Source organism: Acomys minous (assembly GCF_964271855.1).
Source record: "Acomys minous genome assembly, chromosome: 5".
Taxonomy (NCBI): domain Eukaryota; kingdom Metazoa; phylum Chordata; class Mammalia; order Rodentia; family Muridae; genus Acomys; species Acomys minous.
This window is the reverse complement of record NC_140494.1, coordinates 5,131,185-5,146,400: the sequence shown is the minus strand read 5'-3', so window position 1 is coordinate 5,146,400 and position 15,216 is coordinate 5,131,185. Positions and strand designations below refer to the sequence as shown.

Genomic DNA, 15,216 nt, shown 5'->3' with positions numbered 1-15,216 from the left:
ATCCCACTGTTGCCCTTCCCTCTGACTTCAGCTGGGCCGTTGTTGAGCCAGTCGTCAGGTCCCATCCACAGATGAGCTGGAACGCCAAGTTAAACTGCACACATGCGGCCGTTAGGTGGCATTGGATTTTCAGGTATTGTCATTAACTGGTTTCTTTCCAATTTCAAGACAGACAACGAGAGGATATTCTCCCAGCACCTCCAGAACAAGCTTCTTCCTGACCACACGTACTCCGTGGTCTCAGGGGGCGACCCACTGTGCATCCCAGAGCTCACGTGGCAGCAGCTGAAAGAGTTCCACGCCACTCACTATCACCCAAGCAATGCCAGGTAGTGTTGGGCGTGAGGTTTGATGGTAGATCAGTGGTGGAGTCGCTTGTGTCCGCGTATTAAGTCATGTGGCTTCTAATGAAGAAATGTTTGCGGGACAGATCCGTAGCCCTGGGGAAGACGGTGTTGTTGTAGTTCACCTATGGATCCTGCAGGGGGCGTGCTGTGAACATACAGCCATAACTCTTTATTTAATATTATTATTATGCTTCTTTTTTAATGTATATGTTTATATTATTACACATGAATAAAATAAACTACATACAGCAGGAAGAACCATGGGACAATCAGGAATTATATAAATGTTACATTCATAGTGATTTGGCTATATGTATTTGGTAAACTTGAAGTAAACATCTTTCCTATCTTGTTGGGTCTAAATTTCTGAATGAAGATAAAGATCTATCTGTCAGATATATTGGGCCAGAAGGCTGCAGAAGATACTGCAACGTTATAGAGAGTGTTGAGTGACTGTTCAGTCAGTAAACTGTCTCGATCATTTTTTCATTTTGGAAGCTGCTAAGTTTTATTCCTTCTCAAGTCTCTGATGGAGGTTGAAGACCAGATAGTTTAGTCTCTCAATTAAGCTTAGTAGGTTAGGGGTTAAGATATTTTTAGATCAAGATAGATGTTTTAAGCTAATAGAGATGAAATATGATAGATACAGCCATAGCCCTCAGTCGGCAGTGTTTAGTGCTTACCAGCCACTCTGCAGGAGTCTAGTCACCATACTCAGGACTTCTGCTGTTTTGGCAGAACTAAACTTTAGTTTTTGTTCATTTGTTTGTTTGTCTAGTCAGTTAGTTGTTGCATGTGTGTTGTTTGTTTTGTTTTTTGTCTGTGTAGTTCTGGCTGGCTGGAAGTTTACTATACAGATCAGGTGGCCTTGAACTCACAGGTGTCCGCCTGCTTCTGCTTCCCCAGTGCTGGCTTTAAAGGCGTGCGCTGCCACACTGGGCTGAAAAGACGAGCTTTAAATGGTAGCTTTGGTGGAAAAGAGAGATTGCCTCCAGCGTTTGTAGCCTTTCCCCCTGATGAATATATAAGAGCATTATATTAAAAACACACAATGTAGTCATTGTCACCTAAAGTTGAATTTTATGAAATTCCCTATTTTGGGGCTGTCAGGTCTTAGAAACGCTCATGTTCACATTGTATACCGTGGGAATGCATTTGGACTTTTGCAGTGCATTTATAGCGGGTTCAAAATGAAACTCAATCATCTCTGTTGCATTTAACCAAGTCCTCTTGTTTGCTGTGTGTAGTTAGATTGCCTCAAAAAAAGAAATATTCCTATGTTTAGATTAGCTGGTATGTAGCTTGTACCCTGTATCTCATGCAAAGGCCTTTCAAGTTGATTCCTGCCCGTTTCAAGCAGTGTTCCCTGGATCCTTCAGGTTCTTCACTTACGGCAATTTTCAGCTGGAACCGCACCTGAAGCAAATTCATGAAGAAGCCCTGAGTAAATTTCAGAAAATGGAGGAGAGCACAGCGGTGCCGGCCCAGCCGCGCTGGGACAAGCCTGTGAGTGCCCCACCCTGCTTTTGCTAGTATTTTTATCCTGCCTGCCAAATGTATTGAAAACAGAGACTTAGCCGAGTGCAGTGTCTCACGCCTGTAATCCCAACTCTGAGGGAGCCAGAGACAAGCTGATCTTTGTGAGTTCGAGGCCAGCCTGGTCTACAAAGAGTTGAGGACATCTGAGGCTGCACAGAGAAACCCTGTCTTGATAAAGAAAAAGTAAATGAAATGGAGATGTGGACATATTTTGAGTTGTCTTGGGCTGTGCAGTGTTAACGAGCTTTTCAAGACTGAGAGTGGCTTGTTAAAAACTAACTTCCTATAAAGGATTTGGCATGTCCATGTAATCTGAGGCTGTTTAGGACCATTCGTGCTCTATTCCTGCCTTAAGCATCACGTCATTTTGCAGAGGGAATTTCAAATAACATGTGGCCCGGATTCACTAGCTACAGATGCTGCTAAACAAACGACTGTCAGTGTCAGCTTCCTCTTACCAGAGTAAGTATGCGTTATAAAATGCGTGTCGGCAGACAGTGAGAAAATAGGCAGCTTAGAAGACTGGATAATTCACCAATCAGGAGTAATTTAAGGGACAGGTGGGAAGATTCAAGAATCAAGCAAGTTTTAAGAATAGAGAACAAATGTCAAAGTTTTAATAACATTAGGAATGGAGTGGGGAAAATCAATTTTGCCAGTCAATCAGAGAAAAAGAATTTTCTTATTTTTACACACACACACACACACACACACACAATCCGTGCAATTCAGTCTGACTTGGAACTGGCTGTGTAGCCAAGGGTGGCCTTGAACTTCACCTCTTCTTACTTCTCCCCCTCAAATGCTGTGATAAGAAGTATGCACCATGACTCCTCGTTTTCAGTGCAGTGCCAGGAAATGAACCCAGGCTGTCATGCATGTTAGGCAAGCACCTTGCCCACTGACCCACACTCCCTTCCCTACCCAGTACATGTTAGTATTAATTAATTTATATTAAATGCTTCCAGAAAAGAGACTGCTTTTAGTTGGTTAGCAGGGGGTGAGTGGGTGGCTGTCCCTGGTCCACTTCTGGTATAAGTATTCTGTGAACATTATTCTCCTCAGGAGAACTTGCCACAAACTAAGCGTGTAACTCCAGAGATTTACTGAGGGGAGCATCAAACTCGCACCCTAAAGACCACTTAAGATAGGAAGGACTGTACCCTAGGCTTGTACCCTAGCCAGCTCCTGCTGCCCCTCATAACTCCACATTCTCCTACGGTGCTGACACGGTCCTATTGCTGAATTCACAGTGTGTCAAAAGACAAGGTGAACTGCCTTATGGATAGCATTTGTGGGTAACTAAATTCATTTTCTGGTTCTGAGCACCCCTCCCATATAGTTATTAAAATAAAGCAAAAATTCAAGAATTTCTCGTTGAAGTTATGTTTACTGGAGATGCACAGGTTGGCTTCTATCACATGTCTGTGTGCATAACTACAAACACACATGTAGGTGTGTACACATTTTTTTTTTTAAGGAAAATATGCTGTCATTACCAGGACAGGATGGGGGGAGAGGAGAAGCAGAGGGAGGGGAAACTGTGGTGGAGGAGATGTAATGAATGAGAGAAGAATAAAAAGTAAAAAAGTAGAAAAAAATTATGTATAGCCAGCAATAGGTTTTTCTTTAATGTTTCCTTCTTGCCCACCCTCACTTATCCGCTCACCCCTCTTGAAGTATCACTGACACCTTTGAAGCCTTCACGTTGAACCTTCTGTCTTCCCTCCTCATCGCTGGGCCCAACTCCCCCTTCTACAAAGCTTTGATTGAGTCTGGACTCGGCACAGACTTTTCCCCTGATGTTGGGTATGTTGTATTTCTTTGGTTGGATTTGACTGACTTGTTTGGTTTGACCTATTGATTTGGGTAGGACCTGATGTGGTTGGCTGGTTGGTGCATTGGATGGTTTGATTTAAATCAAAACATGATTGATTTGGCTAATTTGACCGGTTGACTGGTCTGTTAGTGTGATTGATTGACTGACTGCCTGGGTTGGCGTTGCATTCTCAGTCCTCAGCATGTGGGGTAGCTGGGATTCTAGGCCTGTGTTGCAAGGCCTAGATTTATTGCTATTTTGCATCAATACCACTTACTTTGTGTTTTAAAACTCATATCATTGAGTATTCCTTAAAATATTAAGGTGTTGTAAAACGCAGCAGTTCTTGTTTCTAGGATTATTTGCCCATAACACAAATGCTTAAGTGGTCCTGACTTCTAGAAATACTTACAAGGCTACGACTATACATTTGGTGAGCTCCACACGAGAAGCAACCTCTGGGAACGTTGTTTTAGTGCGTTCTCTAGTGGGGCTGAGAGTTACAAGTCTGTAGTTCTATATGTCAGAAAAGTAGATCACGAACAGCAGTGCTTGGCTTCTGATGCATTGCCTGTTTTTGTCTTCCAGATACAATGGCTACACAAGAGAGGCTTACTTCAGCGTCGGCCTGCAAGGGATTGCCGAGAAAGATGTCAAGACTGTCAGAGAGCTCGTAGACAGGACAATCGAAGATGTTATTGAGTAAGTGCAAGTGTCAGGACCTGCTTTCACCCTTCCTTCATGAGTGTGCTATGGGAAGGAGACTGCTAGCACAGCCAGCCTCCTCTTAGTGTAATATGGCATGCGTTGCTTCAGTTTAGTTATTTATGTATTTGATTTTTATTCTGTTTTTTTATTTTTTAGCATACAGAGTAATAGCTGGTGTGACATTTTCACATATATATATATATATACACACACACACACACTCACACACACATACACACACTGTGATGTGTATGTCACATCATTTTGCAGAGGCAATTTCTTATAACATGTGGCCCGAATTCACTAGCTACAGATGCTGCTGTTTATCATTATTTTTCTTCCCCGTCTTCATGCCAGGCTGTTTTCCTTCCTCCCCCACCTAGCTCCTCCTTAAATGTCACTTATTTAATTGTTTCAGTATTACCCCTGTCACCATGTGCTCCTGAAACCTCTCTTTTTTCTTAGTGTTTCACTTGTTAATTTGTGTATGTGTGGTTTTTTTCCCTAGGAAAGGATTTGAAGATGAGCGAATTGAGGCTCTGCTTCATAAAATCGAGATCCAGATGAAGCATCAGTCAAGTAGCTTTGGCCTTGCCCTGACATCGGTATGTGCTCTGTAGCTTTGGCTTTGCCCTGACGTCGGTGTGTGCTCTGTAGCTTTGGCCTTGCCCTGACGTCGGTATGTGCTCTGTAGCTTTGGCCTTACCCTGACGTCGGTGTGTGCTCTGTAGCTCTGGCCTTGCCCTGACGTCGGTGTGTGCTCTGTAGCTTTGGCCTTACCCTGACGTCGGTGTGTGCTCTGTAGCTTTGGCCTTGCCTCTTGTCACCACTACTGCTTTCCCTTTCGTGCTAATTTCAGTTTTATAACAGTGATTCTTCTGGATTTTGGGTTTTTTTGTTTTTGTTGTTTTTTGCTTTTGTTTTTCTAATTTTATTTTAGGTAAGGTCCTGCCATGTAGCTGTGGCTGGCCTCAAGCTCAGTTCTGCCTCAGCATCCTTGATGCCAGGGTTCCAGGCATGCACTGTGATGCTTACCAGAACTGTGGTTCTCGACAGCACTGAGCGTCTCGTTTAACACTGATAATTGATTTTCATGTGAGTCTTGAAATTTCTGCAGTCCTGAACAAAATATAAATATGCTTATGATTTAGTTTCAGTTTTTCTTTCTTTTTAAAGGTTTTATTACATGTATGTGTACAAGTGAATGCCTGTGACAATTTATGCGCACTGTGTGCATTCAGGAGCCCTTGGCAGCCGGAAGAGGTTGTCGGATCCTCTGACAATCGAATGTGGGTCCCCTGCAAGCACAGAGGTTCTCTTCACCCCTGAGCCATCTTGCTGGCCTTTTTGTTATTTTTTTATTAGCTTGCTTAATTGGCTGATAGGATAGTTTTGTTGTCTATTTGCTTGTGTGTGTGTGTCTGGGTGTGGAAACCAGAGGACATTGTCAGATGTTGCTCCTTAGTCACTGTGTGTGTGTGTGTGTCTGTGTGTGTCTGTGTGTGTGTCTGTGTGTGTGTCTGTATAGATGAAGGGGTATGTATGTCTGGGTGTGGAAACCAGAGGACGTTGTCAGATGTTGCTCCTTAGTCACTGTGTATGTGTGTGTGTGTGTGTGTGTGTGTGTGTGTGTGTGTGTGTGTGTGTGTGTGTCTGTGTGTGTCTGTGTCTGTATAGATGAAGGGGTATGTATGTCTGGGTGTGGAAAACAGAGGACGTTGTCAGATGTTGCTCCTTAGTCACTGTGTGTGTGTGTGTGTGTGTGTGTGTGTGTGTGTGTGTCTGTGTGTCTGTGTGTGTCTGTGTCTGTATAGATGAAGGGGTATGTATGTCTGGGTGTGGAAACCAGAGGACGTTGTCAGATGTTGCTCCTTTGCTCCTTAGCAACTGCCCACTGTTTCTTTCTTAAGTCAGGGTCTCTCATTGGCCTCTCACCAAGCAGGCAAGGCTGGCCTCGTGATGAGCCAGAGGAGCCCACCTGTGTGTGCCTTTCCAGCACGCACCACCACGCCCGGCTCCTCCCACTCTCCCACCCCCATTTTATTTTTACTGTGGAGTCTGGAGATCAAATGCAGATGAGTGTACTTGTATAACAAGCGCTTTAGTAACTAAGCTATCTCCCCCAGCCCCTTAATTGGCTGTTTGGGAATATTACATTTTTATATGAAATAGATTTATTTACCTAGCTAATATATTATATGCCATAAACAAAATAGAGTTAACCAGCCTTTCTGCAATCAAATAATGACATATTTTGTTATAAGCAGTTATGTCTTGGGAGTGGAGGGACTGGGGATTGAACATGCCAGACAAGTGCTGTGTATACTGAACCGCGCCCCACATCCATGGTGTTTTTAAGTAGATGCTGGTATCACAGTAGACGTAGCACCTTTGGTGTCCGCTGGGCGGCCTGCTCCTTCCGTGGTGATAACACTGGTTGTGTGCTTCAACTCTGTTGTAGTATGTAGCTTCTTGCTGGAATCACGATGGGGACCCCGTGGAGCTCCTACAGATGGGAAGTCAGCTGACTAAACTTAGGCAGTGCCTTAAGGAAAACCCGAAATTTTTACAAGAAAAAGTAGAGCGGTATTTTAAGGTAAGAAAATTTGAGAAATCTTTCTATAACTTGGTAGTTAGATTTCAAAATATTGAAAAATGTCAAGTTTATTGAAAATTGTAAAGATCATAATCTATGTAAGTTTCTGTTAGTAGATTGTGTGTGTATGTGTGTGTGTGTGTTTGTAATAAGGAATACAGATGCTTATATGTAAAAGTCTCAGAGGCTCCTGCATCGTTCCTTGCGGTGGGCTCAAAGCTTTGAAGTCTCTCTGTGCATCCAGCCAAACTCCAAGAATGGAAACTCTCTCTGGAGATGATCTCGGGTGAATTTCTCCTCTGGCTTTCTGTCGGATGTCTCCTGTCCACTGCTTCTGCACCATTTGTGGCCTTTCTTCTTCTTCAATCATGTTGGTTTTTTTTTTTACCAAACATGTTGATCTCCAGATGTAAAAAAAGAGCTTTTATTTGCCCTTTTCAGTTGTCTTGGAGGCTTACTTCTGCTAACCTAGGCCTGGTCCTGGCAGCTTCTTCCAGCTTCCGTACAACCTAACCTAGGCCTAGAATGTTGTCAGCCTCTGAGACTTACTGCTTTGTAAGCTCACCCTTGTCCTTTCTGAGCTCTGGGCTGGCTGGTTCAACTCAGCTGTTCTGCCTCAAACTCCTCTCCCAACTGACTGACTCAATCTGGCTTTTCTCTTGGCTTCTGAATCACTCTGCTTGGCCTCAAACTAACTCCAGCAATCTATTCTAATCTTCCAGCTCCTCATTCTCTGGCTCATTTGGTCTTGACCTGAGTCTAGCTTATTCATTCTCTGCAACCTGCCTCTCTGTTACTGTCTAGGTAAAACTGCGCTCGCTCCCTCCCTCCCTCCCTCCCTCCCTCTCTCTCTCTCTCCCCCTCTCCTTCTCCTTCTCTCTCTCCCTCTTCCTCTCCCTCTCCCTCCCTCTGTCCTCTCCATTGCCCCTTAAGTGGCTTCCCTTTCCTCCTGTGAGATTTGGGCATATCCTATTCTGTCAAATCTTTTTTGATTCGTCACTTTCTCTGCCACTCAATTAAACATCACTTCCAAACATGGGTGCTTCCTTCCACCAACTAGCTTCCCCTTCATTGTTTGGGATTAAAGGCATGTACTGCCACGCCTGGACCTAAGCTTTCCAGTACCTGAAATTTGTTCTATACCAGGCTGGTCTTGAACTTTTGCCTCTGTCTCCTGCATTAAAGATGTGTTTGTATTCCAGCAGGATCACACAGACCTAGAAGGTCTTTGCATGAGATCTCTTGCCACAGCAGCCATGTTCTGAATTAAAATTCCTCTACTCTTATACACCTTAAAATTTATTTTTTGAGATTGTAGTGCAAGTTCAGTACGTAGTTTGTTACAGAAATATGTATGTATTGAGTGAATTATTTGATGCTTACTTTCCTCCCACTTCCTAGCAAGCTGTGCTTAGCTGTGTGTCTTCTTTTGTACTCCTCTTAATTACTGAGCATCGCACGGTTATCCGCTTTAAGGGATATCTTTCTCGGAGTGATTGCCATTGTTTGGAACAAGGATGTGGTCATTACACCTATGACTTCTTGTTCTCCGTACTCACCCCTTCCCCATATACACTTTGGTTGATTTGAGTCCTGGCATTCACACACCAGCTAGCTTAGAACTCCTAGCCTTCCTGCCTTTGCCTCCTAGGTCTTGGGAATAGCATTGCCACCTCCAGCTGTTGTGCGTTCCTATTGGACTCTAACTGTGCGCCTCCTTTCATAGGATCCCAGTTGAACATGCTGTGCACATGCTAACCTATTGAAATAAATAGCAGAAGCATGCTGAGAAAATCTTTTATATTTGGTCAATGCCTATTTTGTCCACATAATTTCTAAACCGGTGAATTGTAAGTTTTGTTCCAGAGGTGGACATGGTGCCACACAGCTGTAATCCCAGCACTTGGGATGCAGAGGCAGGAAGCTCAGGAGTGGATGGTCATCCCTGTGTACATAGTAATACCTGAGACCCTGTCTCAAAACAAGCAAAAACTTGTAGTTCTAGCCTTACAGACATACACAGTGCTAAATACAAATTAATTTTCAGTTTTCCTATCTTTAAAGTAATTCATAGTATTAAGTGCAGGATTGCTTTACAACCATGATATACAATTTGGGAAAGACAGTGGCTACAATAGGCCTGATGGTAGTAATAGCACCTATAGCTCATGTGCTGACCGCAGAGTTGCTGGTCTTGTATGTCATACAGCCCATGTGTTGAGAGCTGCCAAGCAGCCATAACAAAGTTCTCATTTCATTTCACCCAATCATGTTTTAACCTGGGATGCTGTTGCCATGGTTCCCACAGAGCAATCAGCACAAGCTGACTTTATCTATGACACCAGATGACAAGTATTATGAAAAACAAACGCAGACGGAGACGGAAAAGCTGGCGCTAAAAGTGAATGCCCTCTCCCAAGCGGACAAGCAGCAGATCTATAAGAAAGGTCAGACAGATTTGGGGTGACGTGACTTACTTGATTTGATGTGATGGGTCCGTTTTGTATGTTCGGCTAGATATTCCTTGGGCATGAACTTGGGGCACTGTGCAAGCTGGGCATGGACTCAGGGTGCTGTGCAAGCTGGGCATTGAATTCGGGGCACTGTGCGAACTGTGTATAACCTTGGGGTACTGTGCAAGCTGGGCGTGGACTCGGGGCACTGTGCAGGCTGGGCATGGACTTGGGGCGCTGTGCGAGCTGGGCATGGACTCAGGGCGCTGTGCAAGCTGGGCATGAACTCGGGGTGAACATTTGACAATAGGCTCTTATTGCTTATTTTAAAAGTCATGTATCTGTCTTAATGTTTGCACATTTTCTACACTCCATACAACCTTTCTGAATATTTTACTGCAGGCAAATTATCTTTTGGACAACTACAGACTAAAGCTATGTCGTGATGGGTTCCAACCATGCCGTTTGACTGTATCAGAAAACTGACACATAGTTCATTTGCATATCAGTTCATAGTTCCAAGTTATGAGTCATCATAGGAAGGAAAGTTAAGGTGTCAGGAAACGGAAACAGCTATGACAGCCCAGCCAGAGTCAAGATCAGTGTGCAGAGCGTACGCGCATGCCTGCTCGCTTGAGCCCAGCATGCTTTGCTCACTGTTACCTAGTTAACTCAAGACAGTTCCTCACAGACATGCCCGAGCCCAACCTCAGTCCTCGTTGAGACTGTAGTTGCGTCAAGTTGAAAGTTAAGGCAGAGCAGTAGCACCAGACACTAATGACGATGCTCACGTTATAGATGGCATTTTTTCTGTACAGACTCTGCTGAGCTGCTTTAAGTAGGCACAATGCTGGCACTTCAGGGTTTGGAACTTCTGTGGGTTGATGTCCAGTCAGAAGATGCCCCGCAGTGGGAGAAGGTTTATTAAGTTTAATCATCAGTGTCTTTCGTGTCTGACTGGCATCAAAGACTAAAGTTCTTACCATGAAGTGATGTTTTGATTTGAGGAAAGGAAAAAGAAAGATAGCTGAGTGTTTAGATATTAGCTATGAGCGTACACAGGCAAGGAGCAGTTGGGTGCCAGGGTAATTGCAGAACGTTGCAGGGACGCTGGTTTGCCTAGGCTTGGCATGGCAGGTACCTTATATATACATCCTCTCTGCATGTGGCCTAAGTGGCTCACTTTGGAGTTTCGATAGTGAAGAAGAGCAGATCAAGAACATAAAACCCGCCGGGCATGGTGGCGCACTTCTTTAATCCCAGCACTCGGGAGGCAGAGGCTGGCGGATTGCTCTGAGTTCGAGGCCAGCCTGGTCTACAAAGCGAGTCCAGGACAGCCAAGGATACAGAGAAACCCTGTCTTGAAAAACCAAACCAAACCGAACCAAAACATAAAACCCTAAAACTTTTAGTCAAGTTTATTTTGTCTTTGTTTTCACTTTTTCTTTCTTCTTTCTCTCTCTCTCTCTCTCTCTCTCTCTCTCTCTCTCTCTTTTCTTTCCTCTTAAGGTCTAGAATTACGGGCTCAGCAGAGTAAACCTCAGGATGCCTCCTGTCTGCCAGCGTTGAAAGTCTCCGACATTGAGCCCGTCATGCCGTTCACCAAGTTTGACATCGCCCTTGCAGGTCACCATCAAGTCACTCTCGTGGGTGCCTGGGTTCTGTGACTGTGTCAAATATCCGTTTGCAAACAGGCAGGGTGATGTGTTTTTAGATGTTAGCAACCTGTTTATATAGCACTGTTTGTATGCCTTGCAAATTGTTGTTGTTTTGTTTGGGTGTGCATGTGTGTGTACCTGTGTGCAGGTGTGTGTGTGTGTGTCACCCTAAAGGCCCATCTTGGATCTAGTTCCTCAAATGCTGTCTACCTGGTTTTCAAGACACAGTATCACTCCCTGGAGTTAGGGTTTTGCAGGTCAGCCAGGCTGGTGAGCTAGAGAGCTCCGTGTCTCCATCTCCCGGCTCCGGGAGTACTAGAGTATACCTCCACTTCGGGCTTTTTTGACCCAGACCTTTGTTTTCACCAACTGAGCTTCTCCCAGCCCTTGAGGATTATTTTGACATCGTGATGATAGACTTCTCTCTTCATTAAGAAGCTTTGTGTCTTCCAGTGAGTAGACGTGAGGGTGTCAGGGGAGTTCTCTGCTTCTAGAATCAAGTGAGGATATGAGTTGCCCTGTGGGTGAATTCAGAATGGCTTTTGCAGGAATCCTGCAAACCCTTACCTCACTCTAGCTCTTTTGGCCTGGCTGTCTTCACAGGTATGGGGGGCGGGGGGGGGGGGGGGAAGTGCTGCGCTGCAGTAGTGGATAAACACCTTGCAGAATTAGGTACTGAGCAGCTGGAGAAAGCAAAGGGCCTGGGCCACTGCCGGTCTCCTGTCTCGCGCCTGTGAGATCTTAGAGTCGCTCGTTTTTCCTTCCCTTGTGGCTGGTGGCATGAGAGACCATTGTCTCTGGGACAGCATTCTCTGGCTGATACTGGCACACAAACTTCTCAGTGGCCAGGGATAGTCTGTTATTGATCCAACCAGAGGTTGGGCTCTAATGTGCACTGTGGAGGATGGGATAGAATTTGACTTGATTTGATTTGATTTGATTTTGGAACTGACAGTTTCCTGTATGCTAGGCAAGCAATTAATGACAACCCCAGTGTAGGAGCAGTGTTTCCTCTAAGGCATCTCTAACCTGCCTTGCATATTTTAACATAGTATCTCACTTGTCATGTCTGATTAAGTTTTATAGGTTTGTACAGACAGCTGAGAGAGATATTTTATTTACCTTTTTCCTGTGTGTGTGTGTGTGTGTGTGTGTGTGTGTGTGTGTGTGTGTATGCATGCGTGTGCGCACACATGTATGTGGTTGTGTGCACATGTGGAAGTTGATCTTGGGACTCTCCACTGATCTTGTAACTTACTCATTGAGGCAAGGTCTCTCAATCAACTCCAGAGTGACCGATGGGCCGAGTCTGGTTCCAAAGCTTCTCCTTGGGGAATCCTATCTCCAACCCTCAAGGCTAACATTCCCAGTGGCCCGTGTGCCCAGGAGACAGTTGACGTGGATGTCTGGAGATCCAGGCTCCAGTCCTCATGCTTGTGTGCCGGGCACTTTAACTACTGAATAATCACCCCAACCAGTTTACAGTCTTGTTTATAAGTAAATCTCATCAAGTGTTCCTTAAAAAAATAGAAACAACCATCAACAAACATTTTCAGTACTCTTTCAGTGTAAGGCACTGTCCTGGCTAGGGATATGCAAAACAGAATCCAGAAAAATCTACTCTCAGAGATGGGAGGGGCCCTAAGGTCGTAGAGTGCTAAGGACACTGAGGGCTTGTGGAGGACAGGGCATTACACACCGCTCCTGAAGGGAGGGGACTCACTGCAGGAGGCTAGCGGCACATCCAGAAACGGCACATGCAGAGACGCAACAATGGAGTGAGACGCGGGATGCCCATCGACACGGACCTAACCGTGCTAAGCAAAGAACACACTCGAGATAGGGCTGAGACACAGGTGAAACTGACACTGAGATGCTGAGGAAATTAGTTGTGAAATCCGGAAATGTGACTTTTCTTCCATCCCAGTGCTTCGGCAAGCGGGAACTAGCTGTGGCATTTCCGTCTCACACTTTGGCGGAAGTGCTGTGGGGGAGCGTGGATCGGCTGTATGAAATGAACAGTACAGTTCTCTGCTCTCACAGGTTTTAAGGCTTCATCCTTGAAAAGCAGTGGTGAGATTCGATAGATAGATAGATAGATAGATAGATAGATAGATAGATAGATAGATAGAGATAGAGATATGAATGATTAGGGCTGAGGCTAGAGTTCAGTTGGTAGAGAGCTCGCACAGCAGGCACAGAGTCCTGGGTTCCATTCCCAGCACAATGGAAAGCAGCTGTGAGGGCTCCTACTGTAATCCCAGCAGCTGTGAGGGCTCCTACTGTAATCCCAGAAGCTGTGAGGGCTCCTACTGTAATCCCGGCAGCTGTGAGGGCTCCTACTGTAATCCCGGCAGCTGTGAGGGCTCCTACTGTAATCCCGGCAGCTGTGAGGGCTCCTACTGTAATCCCGGCAGCTGTGAGGGCTCCTACTGTAATCCCAGCAGGAGAAATCAAGAGTTAAGGACGGCCTCCACTAAAACATCTAGTTTGAGGACAGCCTTGCCTTCAGGAGACCCATTCAGATTTTATTAATTAAACCCAAAGGATTGCTTTTGTTTTCCAGCTGGAGACGTCCCTGTGCAGTACTGCCCCCAGCCCACCAATGGCGTGGTGTATTTCCGAGCCTTTTCCAGTTTGAACACGCTTCCAGAGGAGTTGAGGCCCTATGTGCCTCTCTTCTGCAGTGTGCTGACCAAGTGAGTTGTCAAGGGCAATAGATGCACATCCATACTGCTCAACATGTTTTTTACAATGTTTATTACATATGTGTGTGTGTCCCTTATGTATTTGTGCTATTTTTGTGCCCTGATGGTTGTCACCTCCCTGGGAATCATTTTGTTATTAAAACTTAGTGTTGTGAAAAAACAAAACAAAAAACCAAACTTATGTTGTGTTATGTACATACTCATGGTATGTACAAGCTATTTGAAGGCTGGGAGATGGCTCAGCAGTTAAGAGCACTGTCTGCTCTAACAGAGGTCCTGAGTTCAAATCCTGGCAACCACATGGTGACTCACAAGGCTATTTGCTTTCTTATAGTCATATTTTTTTATTGTAAGCATATTATGTTAAACTATGACTCTAGAGAAGTGGATAATACTTACGAAGACACCTTTGTAGTTGGATCACCAAAGATCTTGAAAAAACAGGAATATACTTAGTCAGGATAAGAGAACAGTTCTGTGTAAGGAATAGCTCGAGGGCTGGCTCTGCAGAGCTTGGTGGACAGCCTCCTCCTCAGCCTCCTCAGCCTCCTCAGCCTCCTCCTCAGCCTCCTCAGCCTCCTCAGCCTCCTCAGTGTCTCTGCTTCCCTCCTGAGCTAACTCTGCAGGGACTGTTTTCCCCCATAGGCCAGTGTGTGGAGAGGTTTGGAATCATACTTGGAGTTTTTCTTGATCGTGGCAACCTGAGGAGTAACAGCTGCAGACTTCTTCTCCAGTTATAGGACAGTAAAGGGAAACTAAGGCTGGAGAGATGGCCCAGCAGCCCCAGCTGAGGCCTGGACTGCATGGAAAGTGTCTTTGACCTTTAGAAAGTTCTGCCCCCATCCTCAACAGTTTTGTTCTTTTAAGCCAGGTTCCAGGAGTCCTCTGGGCACAGACCCATAGTGTTTCTTCTACACACAGCAGTTCACAGAGGACTTCTGTATGCATTTCTCAGATCCCTCCCACTCCCTCACCAGATATTTGAACAAACAAATTATGTGGGAAAATACTTAGGAGGAAGAATGCACTCATGAAACATGTACGCACTAAAGGCTGGAAATGCACATTCAGGCTGTTACCTTTAGCAATAGACACTAGCTGCTGAAGTGTCTAGCTAGTGTCCTGGACACTGGACATAGGTTCCAGGTGAGAGGGCACAGGAGCTGTGTAGAGGTTTAGTGCCAGCATGCATCTGGGAACTGTGAAGCATACAGGAGCCACGGAGAGTCGTGTTTGTGAATTAGCATACGTAACCTGTGGGGATTTTGAAAATGATGGGCACAGCTGGTAACTCGGGTGTTACACAGGTGAGCCCTGGTGACTCGGGTGTTACACAGGTGAAGCCTGGTGACTCGGGTGTTACACAGGTGAGCCCTAGTGACTCGGGT

At 45.2% G+C, this 15,216-nt stretch overlaps 1 protein-coding gene across 2 annotated transcripts in view; it reads left to right on the top strand.

The window, feature by feature from the left end:
- The window catches only part of PITRM1 (pitrilysin metallopeptidase 1), a 34,378-nt gene that overhangs the window by 7,798 nt on the left and 11,364 nt on the right, over positions 1-15,216 (top strand). For both annotated transcript variants that reach the window (XM_084782987.1, XM_084782988.1), the window contains exons 7-16: positions 169-329; positions 1,727-1,853; positions 2,260-2,348; positions 3,567-3,695; positions 4,294-4,407; positions 4,922-5,018; positions 6,875-7,009; positions 9,318-9,456; positions 10,972-11,088; positions 13,687-13,819. In XM_084782987.1, the coding sequence (XP_084639113.1) occupies positions 169-329; positions 1,727-1,853; positions 2,260-2,348; positions 3,567-3,695; positions 4,294-4,407; positions 4,922-5,018; positions 6,875-7,009; positions 9,318-9,456; positions 10,972-11,088; positions 13,687-13,819 (1,241 nt within the window). The remainder of the gene's footprint in view (positions 1-168; positions 330-1,726; positions 1,854-2,259; positions 2,349-3,566; positions 3,696-4,293; positions 4,408-4,921; positions 5,019-6,874; positions 7,010-9,317; positions 9,457-10,971; positions 11,089-13,686; positions 13,820-15,216) is intronic.